We start from the raw sequence: 13,745 nt of genomic DNA on the forward strand, positions 1-13,745 counted from the left end.
TTCCAGGTTTTCTCTATTAGAATCAGAAAAACATGAATTCAAATTGCTGACTCTGCTCATATATAACATCCCATAAGGCATATATTCCATTGTTAACTAAAACTCAGAGTTCAGAACTTTCGGAAGTAAGCTTTCAGGCATATGGCATGGAAGAAAAAGGTGACGTTCTTTTTACAAATTTTAAAGGTAGCACATATCACAGGAAATACTCAAGAGTTCACAAGGAGAAAAAAGGGCAGGGAAAAATAAAATTCATACGCACCCTATATAAGCATGTAACTCCTAATGAAACACATTAAATAGGAACACGACTTTTGCTAATTCATTTGTACTTCATGCTTCTTTTTAATAGAAATTAAATTAGTCACTTAATGTACATAATGTAGTGTTTGTTTTCCAGTCTAGTTGCTTTTCAGCATTTACTTTTCAGTCTCGTGGGAAATGTTATTCAGCATCAAGATGTGGCTTGATGACTGAACAGTGTCAAGCATCAATTGTACTTAATACAGGACCAAAGCAGTGGAGTTAATCTGCAGCTAACAACATGGAAAAATAAAAAGAAACACATATCCACAATAGTATCAACATGCATTATTAGGCCAAAATTCAAAGTTAACCCGACCCGCACAGATTTCTTCTAAGCTGAGAGAACAAATGGAAAGGGATGACTTTATCGAGCTCCATAGCCATAGTAGTAAGGTTCATCAGGGCGGAATCCATACGCTGTGGCAGGGCGTCCAAGAATGCCAACTGACTGGCCAAAGCCATCCATTCCAAGGCTAAAGAGAGAAAAAGAAATGATGTTATATTTTTCATCACTCATCTACAATACAGGTCAAGTAAAAGGCCTGGAATTTTACACCTCCAAGATTCTCTTCCTAGCAGCAAAAGTAATTTATGTGGCTATCATTAACCATCTTTCTTCTTTAACTTAACATAGCCAAAAAATGTGTATAATAAATATTTACTTCTAATGATGTGTGTTAAAAATGTTGGAAACCTCTGTCATCAGATACCATTCAAGATGAAGAGGAGGACAGATCATAAAAGCTTTAATAAATTACATTCATATATGGCTTCCATGCCAGATTATGAAAAGATTTTACATGCGAGCAATTATTAGTAATACACTGTTAGGGAATGATAAAATTAAAACTCTAGTAAACTGAGTTTTCTATTTATAATAAGATCTCTTTTTCATATGAAGATATAGGATTAATCCACTATTAGTTAGGACATGCAATTTGAGTTTTAGCAGTAAACTCTCACTCAGGGCCAAATCACACTATATATAAGCATATGACTAAAAGAACAAGACAAGGAATTTTACGAAATTTGCAAGTTAGCCAGATTTGATCTGCAAATCCTTCTTCTGACTCCTCCATGCAAAAATTACTAAATAGCACCTGTTTCTTTTGAGTGTCAGCAAGGTAATTATAAATTTTGGTTCAATTTATTCTATGGAAATAATAGAAGCCCAAAGACAACCTTCACAGTTACAAAGATAGCTTGAAGCATAGATAAACTTTGATTATCATTTAAAAAAAATTATTCTTTTGTCTATTAATAAATTTATTAAAAAATCTGTTCTCCAAAGCACTTTTTAAGAATCAGAGAATTATCCAACACTTAGCAAAATGACAAGGTATTTATTTTGCCAGGCAAATATGGCAGCTGTAACATGCTCATGCATAGCTCATGCAGTGAATGCTAGTGAGCTTATTTCTAGTCAAAGGAAATGGTTTATAATGCATAAATGTAAGCTTTGAAAAAAAACTTAAATAATTTAAGATTATACTAGATGAAAAGATACTTTTCTCTTTACCAGCAAAATCTTAATATGATTAAAAAATATATTCATATAGCCACCAACTTCCTCTCGCAACTCAAAATGAGATTAAAACACTTTAAAAGTAACTATTAAAATGTTAAGGTTTTAAATAATTTGTGTATATGTGTACAGGGACAGACTAAATACTAAATGTAAAGAACCGGAATACATATGGGGCATATTATTTATGTGAATCTACCTCTCAGGGGAATGGAATTTCTGAAATATAAGTTTCAGGTTGGCATTTGTAGTGAGTGATACTGGACAAATCAAACTTTTTGGGCTCCTTCTACATAAAACACTCTATAATTTCTGAAAGTTGTTTGAAATTTTTAAGTTTGAATTTTATTTTGAAATGGCAAAATATAAGCATGCCCCTCCTACCTTGGTCCTACGGGAAGAAAGATGAAATTTTATGATGAAGAGAAATATTACTCTAGAGATAGCTTCAAAGATGTTTCAGAAATTAATGTAGTCCCTGAACTAAGATATACCCGTATCATTTTAAAATTAGAAGAAAAGCTGACAGTTGAATTTTTTTCTCCTGAAGCACTAAGGCTAACAAATATTCATGTATCTAAACAACTCTCAATTACATAAAGGTTGACGTATAGCTTGCGGATTTCAGCTCCTTCCCTTTTTATCTTTTTACTCATTAGCTGCCTTCAGCCACTCCTCATATGCTTTATCACCTCTTCTGAGGCTCAATAGAAGCAGACTTAGGCTAAACTTTGTTTCTCAACCTAGAGGCTGTGCTGAGATCTCTTTCAAAAACTTGGAAACAAGAGGCACACAGTAGTTCAGTGAAGAAATACGCAAAGGCACCTTCAAAACAGAACATCTTACAGAAGAACTTACAGCAATATGACTGTAATCCCATCTAAATGAAGAAGATGAACTTCAGCAGGGTGTCTGTTCGCACAGAACAAGGAGCTGTTGTTCAGCAGAACAGAGGCAATGTCGGTAGAACGAACCTCAGCAATTCCTTGAGGTGACCTATAACACCGTCAGGAGCACCTGACCTTTCTGGCAGTCTTGTCCTCATTGAGGAAGGGGCCTTACAAAGGTTCTCAGAGTCTGTGGTCATTTTACATTCAAACTGCAAAATTCTCCATTTTTTATTTCTATGACCAATAGGCAAACTTCTGATTACTGTTTCCCCATGTGGCTTGCCAACAGGGTAAAGAATAAACTTAGACATTATCTGATCTGCCTGATGGTTATACATTTCACTGCAAATTGACAAATGGATATTCTGTTTTTTTTTTTTTTTTAACATGTCAGTCACACTGTTGGTAAGAATTTGCATCCTCAAGTTAGTGAAAGTAAGACCGAACCTTGAACACTGATAAGTTTGAGTTTCTGAGCCTGCAAGTTTACTGTGATAAAGTTCTATTTTTGCAGTCAACAGTTCACCCAGGGACATATTACAATGTACAATAAACAACTTTTTAAACTTCCACAGATATCGAGAAAAATTTTCAAGGAGAAAAATTTGAAACCAACTCCTGAAATGAGTTGTTCTGGCATTATCCATCACATATCACAGATAAACTTGCTGTTTAAAGAAAAGAATATTTAAAACATTATGACCAATTTAGATGGTACTTTGACATAAGTCCTAAGTCTTTTTGCATTAAAAAAAGATCAGCTATATGCATACAATTAATATCTTCTAAATAAAATTCACTCTGAAATAGAATAGTTTGATTCTTTAATCTCTCATTTGATTCTAATACAGTGGGGAAACTGGACCTTTCAGGATGCTAAAACTTGGAGATAGATATTCTTTTAGGACACGTGGACACTTAGCCTACTTTCTCCCTTGGGATAAGGATGTAGCCTTGTTAATGCGAAATCTGGTTCAAAACCAGAAGAACCTGATAATCATTTTTCCTTTAAACAGAAGTGGATAGATTCTTTATGTAAATTCTTCTGGAAGGGGATAGAAACCATGAATATAAAAGGGAAGAGTCACAGCAAAAATTGTGCTTTCCTGATCCACTAAGACTTGACTTGAGTCAACAGTATCAAAGGTACTTGCAGGCCTCACTAGGTCCTCTGAGAATCAAGGGAAACTCAGCTGTGATACGCTGCACCTGCTCTTGCCCTGTGTGATTATTCTGCTTCAGGTAAGAGGCAATGTTACCTCAATAAAAAAAAGTTTGTGTATTTTGCTATTTATATTGGAATTTAATCCAACACTGCATGTGTGTCTCTGTATGTACAGATTCTCTTTCTGGTAACCTATATAAAAAGGCTCTGTGTCCCTTGAGATTACAATATGCCACTACTGGACCATCTTTTCTTTACAGGACTAGTTATGTAGAGTCATTTAAACTTTATCCTCAATGTCTAGATAGCATATTTTGGAACTTAAATTAGAAAAAATAATGAAAATGCAATATCTCTTCTTGAAAATATATGATTCTAGTCCAAAGAAAATGGTTACCATTTGTTGTGAAAAGACAACTAGGAAAGGTAAGGCCCCAAAAATCCACCTGCTATTAACTTTTACACCCCAAGAACAATGATTCTTGGGTACATAGTAAGGCAAATGACAAATTCTTCATAAGTAAAAAATTATATTTAAAATTCAACAACAAATCTAAAACCATATCTAGATTTTATTTTTAAACAAACATTTAGAAATCTAATTAGCATTCAGCAAGCAGAAGACTGCATTTTTTGTAATATTTACAAGACTTCAAATTTTTAAGAGCATTCATTAGAATTCTAAACTTGAGATGATTCAGAGAGGGGGAAAAAGAAATCCAGGCATGACAAGTGATGCTCCACATGCAGCACATCACAAGGGGGATGGCAGCCAGCAAGGAATCCTGGCACTCGGAGGCTCTTATTAAACTTCTGTGCCAGAGCTGACGCTCCTGTAGAAAGGGAAGAAAATCACCTACCTCTGGCTGTTTGTGAGGCTTAATTAGTGCATATTTGTAAAGCACTTTGAATTCCTTGGATGAAAAGTGCTGCATAAGTGAAAAGCATTATTATTTTATTAAAATTAGATAAAAGCAACACAAGTCTTTTTCTTCTTTGAAATTCCCAAGTCAGCAAAATGAATGCAGAGCAAATAAATAATGAATATATTACTGGATGCTACAAAAAAAAAGAAGAATAAAGTCAAGCCAAGTTCTCTTTTCATAGGCTCATAGCATCTTTGACTTGGAAACACTTTAAGAAATAATCTAGTCTACACTTCTATTCACAACACCCTTGACAGGATCTATCCAGTTCTTGTCACAACACCTCCAGAAATGGAATGCTCACTACATTGTCAAGGCACTTCGTTCCATTTATAGACACATCACAATGTTAGAAAGTTCTTTATTACACTGACCAGAAATCTGGATCTATTAGTCCTAGAATTATCCTCTGGAACCACACAAGAAGTCTAATTCTTCTTTAATATGACTATTTCACAACTCTCATCAATCCTCATGACATGGTCTCTAACACCTTACCATCTCATTTGCTCTCTATGATCAGTATTTTTCTTAAAACGAAGAAGCTGAAAATAATACTTATGATGTGATCTGAAACCAATACAGAATATAATGAGATCCCATTTCTACTAACGTAGGTTAAAACTGTACTGATCTCAAACAAATTTTTTAAGGAGTTGTTACCACAAAGTGGCTTATACTGAATGTATACATGTGTATACACACCCAGACGTACATGAAATTTTCACTTAAAACTACCATGTTTAATTTCATCTTTTTAGTTTGGGTCTTTCTATAGGGATTCTATTCTCCCCAAGACAAAATCCTTTATGACAATATATTTATCAACAGGGAACAGTAATTCTTATTAACTACCTATCTTTGTAATCCATATGATAATATCAAAGGCTGGAATTCTTTTGGGATTGTCAAGTGAAAGGACTTAACATGGGCTTTCTTCAGAGGAAACTCTTCAGGTTATTATGAAACTGTATGAAATGATTTGATAAAGAGTTTTCTAGAATAGTGCATTCTTTTGATCAATGACTCCAATATATTGATCATAGAATCAACATCAGTATGTTTATTTTCCTTTCTAAGAAGATTATAAATTGATCATCATAGTAATTTCAGCTTAAGTATGATTTGTCATGGGAAATTTAGGTCTATGTAATAGTGATCCTTTGTAAATCCATCCATCCATCCATCCATCCAAATAGTTCTTGAGTTCCTACAACGTGTTAAGTATAATGTGAAGAGTCAGTGTTAAAAAAAAACTGTGCTCCTGGGAAGGCAATAATAAATGAGACGTGGTTTCTGGCCATGGATTGGAGGCAACTAACATGGAACAAAATTTTGATAATAATATGATGTACCACCCTAGTAAACTGCTATAGAAGAACAGAAGAGGACCAAATATTTAATATACTATGAGAGTATGTTAGAGGTATACACATGTTGTTATGGAAGAATCTCAGGAGCTAGAAAGTCTTCATAGAAAATACTTTGATTTTAATGAATCTGTCACTTCCTGACATTATATCTTGTTTTTTGTCTTTATTTCCTATTAGAGTGCAAGCACCATGAAGGGTAAGGACTGTTTTATTCATTCTACATCACTAGCATCTAGCACTGTATGACATGGAGTGGCACACAAAAAGTATTTGATTGCATGAATGGATGAATCTTAAAGGGAAAATAGGACTTCACAGGTGAAGAGAAAGAATTCCTGACAGCGTGGCAGCTTGAGCAAGAGAGAGAAGGGGCAGAACAGCAAATGGTTTGTTATAGTTAAAGTCCTAGGTTTATGATGTAAGCAAGTGACAGGAGAGAAGGCTAGAAAGAGAGGTTAGGACTAGATTTTGAAAGCTCTTCACATGCCATGTTAAGAACTATATATTTCTGAAGTTGTCAGTAGTATTCAAGAAGGGGAAAGACTTACTTCTGTGTTTTAGAAAGATAATTGTGGTAATAAAGGGGGTCGAGAGGCAAAACCAGGGGGAACATTTAAGAGACTGTTATGGCTGTCCATATGCGAAGCAATGACAGCCTGTAGTGGCACTGGCAGAAATAACAATAATCAAATATGCTACATTTCACAACAAAAAAATGGTATCTTTTTCTCTTTTGAAATGGTTTTTTAGTTATACTTTTACGATTTGGGAAGTGAGAATGAAGTGAAAGAATTTCAAAATTGGTGAAAATTTTAGGGGTTACAGTTAATTGGAATGAAACAATTTTTTCTCCTTTAATATGGGAATATGCTTCACAAATAACTAAGAGGCTGTGGTATTCCCTGCAGATGAAATCAGATTGTAGAATATGCTTCATACAATAACTAAGAGGCTGTGGTATTCCCTGCAGATGAAATAAGATTGTAGAAGTAGTTTTCCTCTGTATTCAAGAGGAAGGGCTGGGCTATTCTGGCAGAAGACAACATTTTTTTTTTCTTTAAATTCTTATATATAGTAACAAGAGAAGTAGATTGAATCAGATAATGCCTATAAAGTTATACCTAACATTTGTATAGTGATACACTATTAAATGGAGATCTAAATGTTTTTAATTTATAGACCCACCACTAGATGGAGAGCTTGTCTTTTCACTGAATATCATGCAGTTTTTATAAAGTTTTAAAGCAAGCTTTATCAAATTTAAACTTCTCAGCATATTTAACCTTGATAGGATGTAGTTTCCATTGCTTTCTCATATAATCAAAGTCTTCATTTTATAAATGTGAAACAATTTAGTTAGAGCTAAATAGGAATATTTATCATTCATTAGCAAAAAAGTTTTAGGAATGTGGGGCCTCTGAAAATGACAGAAGATGCAGATTGTCTTGGACCCTGAAAAATGTCATGTACATGCATGTTGAAGTATTACTATTATAGGATAGCTTCTAAAATTTTCATCGAACCTGTCAATAGCATCTTGTTTCTATAAATTTATATGTGATAAATATATATTTATATTACTTAAAGGTGTTACTTATTGCTTTGGACTGGAGATTTTGTATTATTGAGAAAATGAGCACAGTTAAGAAGTCTTTTAATGAATTTCACCAATATATACCAAGTCTAGCTGTCGTTTTTCATTTAGTTTTCTTTAGTCAAACTTTTATATGCGTGATTATCAATTTTCCTTTTATTATGATAAAACTAAATGGTTAAAGAATCTTAAAGAATCATACTTGTAGTGAAACCAAACAAAGTACTATTTTCCCCCAAATCAAGGGCAAATGATATGAGTAGTGCGCAGTTGTATTTAAAGTGCTCATCTGGGATTTATTTAAAAAAAAATCTTTTTAAAAGACATCTGTCAGTTCTAAGGGGAAAAATATAACCTTGGGGACAGACCCTTTCAATTTAGTTACTATACTGAGATGCTTCAGATAAAAACTAATTTGTACTAACGATGAAGGAAGCATGTGTAAAATAGTCAACTGATTTATTACAAACGGTAGGAATTCCATCTCACTGACGCTCCTCTAGCATCATTCAATTTACACTTCTCTTATTACACATCTTAGCCTGTTGTTTAACCCATCTGTGACAAGTTTTGGCCAATTCTCCGGGCTGGTGAATTAAAATCATCTAGTCCTCTTTTCAACCGATGAGAAAAAGGCAGCCTTTTGGAGTTTCAGGCTTGATAGACGGAATTCAGTTCCATCTTGCTACAGTATATAACCTACACCTACTTTAGTGTTCTTGCGGGTAGTTGTCTTTGTTTGTGTGTCACTTGGGGTGCTTCCTATCTTTGTGAACTTTTGTGAATTTGGTGATGTATTATAAATTTTTGGTATATTTTGTCCACCTTTTCTGTTTATCTATATAGGAGGGAAACCTTCCAAGTCAGTTCAGTCCACCATCCGTTCCATTTTATGCTTATCATCTGCTCTGCACACTCAAGGAAATAATTTATAAATCTTGTATTCCTGTGACTTAAAATTAGCTTTCTTGAAGAGAACAATGTTGTGAAAGAAATAACTGAAGCCATTAGAAGATATTTTCTTTTTCCTTATTTGTAGCAATTAACAGAAAAAATACTCTGATAGGTGTCTAATGGAAGCTGTCAGATGTGATTATCAAGCCGAAGTACTTACTCAAAACTATAACGGCCTCAAACTTTTTATAGCAATCTTTTAATGAAAGTATAACATCTAATCATCTTTAACTTACATTTCTTTAATTAAGTAGAAGGACTTCTTGAAATTGGCAGTTCTATAATATCAAGCAATGCCTCATTTCACACCATCAAATGTTAAGGGAACTTACTGAGCTGCTTAAGTAACCCCTAGGTCAACAAAGTGAGTCATTAGCACCTCCTTTGAATAATTGTTTGTCTGTTACTGGTTTAACATTTATATAATCTGTCATAATGCCTTGGTTTTTTAAGGTACAAAAATTACTGCTGTAGGCTTAAAGCAGAGAATATAATGTAAGTAGCAATGTTTTCACAGTGATAGTTTAACCATACTGTCTGGTACTGAGTGAGTTAAAGACTGAACACCACAGCTAATTACTATGTAATGCTAACCTTAGTTGCTGGTTCATTTTGAGACTCTTTAAAATATGAACTGTGTATTTTACCCCTATGCACTCTCTTAATGATTTGTTTTTTTAGACTGAAATCACTTCCAGCCATCAGTTATACTCTTGGTCTCTACATATGCACTTCTCCAAGCACAAATATTTCTTTTTCCTATTGGTGTGCCAGCCCTGTCAGAGCAAATTTCACTTTAAACTAAATGCTATGATACTTAAAACCTCTTGGATTACTCAGGCTGCTAGCGTGATCTATGACCTTCCAAGAATGACAGCTGAACTTTCCAATTTGCTTATATTGCTGAGGGAACTAGAAAGCACATGCCAAGAGGAAAATGTTTCTGATGTTGAACAGAGAGAAGAGTTCTTGTTGGAGGTGGGAGCAGGAGACTATTAAGTACTGAAAAATACTAATAAGAAATGAAAAGAAACTAAACATGCTGTAAAGTCTAAGACCACAAGCATAATTCAGAAGTTAATGCTAGTACTAAAAGCTTTTTAGTCCAGTTAAAATATGAATAGTGACCTTCAGTTATTGTAATTTAAGCACCAACCTGAACCTTAAAATGACAATGTACTATCAAAATGAACAAGTTCAAGAGACGGAATAGAATCTAAAACTATCATGAGTACTATACAAAATAGGCTACATCAATTCCCCATCCTTCTTCATAAAACAAACAGAAATCTGACATATGGACATAATCAAAGAGCCAATATGGCTATCTAACATGCAGGCTACCCCTACTGACATATCAGTCTATTGTAAATGAAAACTTAAATGTTAAGCTTCTGTTAAAACCTTGTCTCCAAAGTCCTTAAATAAGTAATAAAGTTTGGGAATATCTTGATATAGTTTTGGAACTTTTCACTTTCTTTTACTACCTTACATAAGAAGTGGATAAATGTTTGTTCTAAAAAAACCTCAAAAATCTTATCAAATATAAGAAGCTTAATGTAAAGTTTCCAGTTTATGTCATAGTCTTCTTAGTCATTTATTTGTCTCAGTAATTTTTAGGCTGGGAGAAAAATAAATCTACAAATTACCTTTGGCTGATAAAAATAAAATGGTAGTTGATAAGTAAAAACTTTTTTTGTAGCTAAATCAAACTAATATTTTTCTAAAATTGAGGACACAGTATGGATAATAGAAACTATATTTAAATGAATTAAAAGTGTGTGTTTTTAAGTACCTAAGCATGAAAGTTTGAAAATTTGATTCTAAATAAGTTTATAATAACAAATATACAACAAAAAGATTTCCTTGCATTATTATATTTTGAAACATGTCTGTTGGACAGTGTTATATACAGTGAAAATACTTTCAGCCACTAAATCAGTAATTTTAGTAATCAACACAGGTCAGATAAATATTTCATAGTTATTTAGTGTTCTCTAGAACATTCAGGATCTCAGTATATATACAACATACTAACATTGCATTTAGCACCAGAAGAATAAGTACTAAAGTAAATCTCTACTCTTAAATTTTATAGGTTCTCTTGGTCCTTGGGAATGTATTCATTATATTATGGGTCTGTAAAAAAAAAAAAAAGGTAAATTCATTTTCTACTGAGGTCTAAGGCTAATTTTAGATTGTCAAGACATGGACTGATTTAAGTCACTGCGATCAACCCGATCTGACGATGAGACGAGGACTTTCCACGTCATCTTCACAGAATGGGGCTAAGCACCCTTGGACACACATCGCATTGACACCCAGCAAATTCAGCGCAGGCTGCAAGGTAGAAGTATATGACTATAACAATTATATTTCTGATTTGTACCCTATTACTATATTTTAAATTAAAGTTATTTTCAAAGCAATATAAGGAAACATCATACTTATTTTTTTTAATCACTGATATACATGGGCATTTTTCTCTCTTAATTTAAGGACTGGCAATTATGTTCATAAATTCAGCAAAACTAACTTAAGTATGAATATCAACAACTCCTGAAATTTATTAAAGTTAGTGGAGTGCAATGACCTCAAAACCAGAATATCTGGATGTGATTTCTGTCTCTACTGATATAACTTACTTCAGTACATACTTGTAACTTTCTTTGCCATGACTTCTTTTTTTTTGTAAAATAAGAATGGCTATCCCTTTTAACATTTCTCTGCCTTGAGATTATTCTATTTCCAAGTCTCTTACAAGAACAATATAAAGACTCTTATAGTATATACTTGGTATTGCTATCGTTATGACATATGAAAATAATAGAGCCTTCCCTAAAAATCCTTAAGAAATTCTGGCTCCTGCCACATACTCTAGACAGTTAAGAGATACTCTATCATACTTGGCATGCTTCTTACACATGCTTTCTGTTTGCCTTTACAGGCTCTTACATAATTCATAGAGATTTATGCCTACACATAGGTGACTAATTGTTGTTGCACTAAAATAATGCCATGGCCAATCATGTCTTCCTTTTACCATAGTGAGACTAGACTGCTTGTATAAATAAGGTTATTCAATCAAAACCCTTCAAATTCTATGTCGTGATTGATGCAAATGATACAACACCTTTAGGGATGAAAAATACTGGGAAAGTCTCTTTACCTGCTTTTCATCTTATTTTATATTTAGTGAGTTTATTTTGAAAGTAGTAAATCAACGGTAATGTTTTTAGTTATTTCATGCAAATCATCAGTTCCCACACTGCATACATTCCTATACTCAGGTTTACTACTATAGTGTTGCCTTCTCTTTGAAAAAGACACAGGTCATGGAAATGTTAAAAATGGGGTATTTTCATTCTGTGATGTTTGTTGTCTTGGGGTTACGCCAACTTGACAATCTGGGACAAGAGACACAGGTCATGGAAATGTTAAAAATGGGGTATTTTCATTCTGTGATGTTTGTTGTCTTGGGGTTACGCCAACTTGACAATCTGGGACTTGTAAGCAAAGCTGGGCAACTATGGGAAGAATTCTTCAGGAAGATGGGAATGCACCATTCATTTTTGAGATAATGGGCTGTCTAGGGTATTAGGCAGTATTTCAAACTAGCACATAGGTATATCTATCTATATTAGTTATTTCAAGTATGCAGGACAAGGAATGATTACAAATTGATTTATTTAAAATGACTAATGACTATGGTGCCCACTTGCTGATGGCAAACAGTACTTCCCTCCCCCAGACTTTGAGGGAAAAAGGCAAGATGCAACTGTGTAAGAAATTGTAATAGTTTTTTTTCCCCTTGGTATACAGAGAAAGAGTTAAACTGCAATATTTATAAAGTCCTTATAACACAGAAACTTTTTCTACACTTTTTTGAGGCTTTCAAGAATTCCTGTTTATTTACTACCTCAAAAGAGATCTCAATATGAGGTTTGAACACCTATGTAAATACAGCTTTCTGGGGTTTCTTGTATCAATTTGGAAAGATGTAATTCTTAAGTTACAGTTGCAATTTAAAATTTTACTTGCCTAACTATGTTCATAGAAGCTTCCTCCCATCCTTTCTCATTTGAGGGGCTCTAAATTAGCCACTCGATACTGTCCACACAAATATGGATTCCTTTTTAAGACTGCTTTGCCTTTTAATTTCTGACAAGCCAATACGAAGGTGCTTTGTTTTTGGTTGGGAAAATCTGAAATGGAAAAAATCCATACAAATCTGGATTCTTTTTTAAGATTGCTTTGCCTTTAAATTTCTGACAGGCCAATATGCAGGTGGTTTGTTTTTGGTTGGAAAAATCTGAAATGGAAAGAATTTCTGAAAAAGTAGGATGCACTAACTTTAGATAAAGTCTAAACAAAGAAAATAGCCTTAAAAAATATAAGTTATATTACTTGAAATAGAATAACTGACTTACGCCCACACAACAAAAAAGATATTCAGGAAATCACTAATTATGCTCCTGTTTATAAGTCTATTCAAAACAGTATTTAAAATCTCTAACTTCGATTAAGGCCCCACAAAACCACTTGTTGACTGTGCCTCTCTAATCTGAAATGAGACTGTAGAAATATGTAGATTTTACATAAAAACCAAGATAAACATACATAGATTTTTACATTCACCAATAATGAATTTTAATAATAGTAGTATAAAGTTTAGACAGTTACTAATCAATATAAAAACAAAGTGGCATTTGAAAATAGATTCCATTACAGAGTGCCACACTTGTCTCTTTGAAGTCGGGGTCTGATTTCTATTTAATTGATAGAGGCACTAAGCAGTTATGAGATTACCAAGTGATTTGGCCTACTACTGAAAGACTGAATATTGGCCTAAAATTCCTACAGTAAAACCTACAGGATTATAGTCCATAATTAATCCCCTTAACTCCAGACATCTCCAATGCCAAATAACCATCAGTGGAGGTTTACTGCCTTTTTTTAAAAATGAGAAAACCTGATGTAATTTAACAAATCCTTTGTAATCTAAAACTCTT

The 13,745-nt window shown here is 33.6% G+C and overlaps 1 protein-coding gene across 8 annotated transcripts in view; it reads right to left on the reverse strand.

The window, feature by feature from the left end:
• Positions 1-321: 321 nt before the first annotated feature.
• KIFAP3 (kinesin associated protein 3) overlaps positions 322-13,745 on the reverse strand; it is a 176,194-nt gene continuing 162,770 nt past the window's right edge. For 4 of the 8 annotated variants that reach the window (XM_070591044.1, XM_070591045.1, XM_008525529.2 and 1 more), the window contains 2 exons: positions 4,747-4,815; positions 322-779 (listed from right to left, as the gene is read on the reverse strand). In XM_070591044.1, coding sequence (XP_070447145.1) covers positions 4,770-4,815 — 46 coding nt within the window. In that variant the 3' untranslated portion in view covers positions 322-779; positions 4,747-4,769. The remainder of the gene's footprint in view (positions 780-4,746; positions 4,816-13,745) is intronic. The other 4 variants (XM_070591042.1, XM_070591043.1, XM_008525528.2 and 1 more) reach the window with 1 other exon arrangement.

This window comes from Equus przewalskii, chromosome 23 (genome assembly GCF_037783145.1).
Source record: "Equus przewalskii isolate Varuska chromosome 23, EquPr2, whole genome shotgun sequence".
Classification (NCBI taxonomy): Eukaryota; Metazoa; Chordata; class Mammalia; order Perissodactyla; family Equidae; genus Equus; species Equus przewalskii.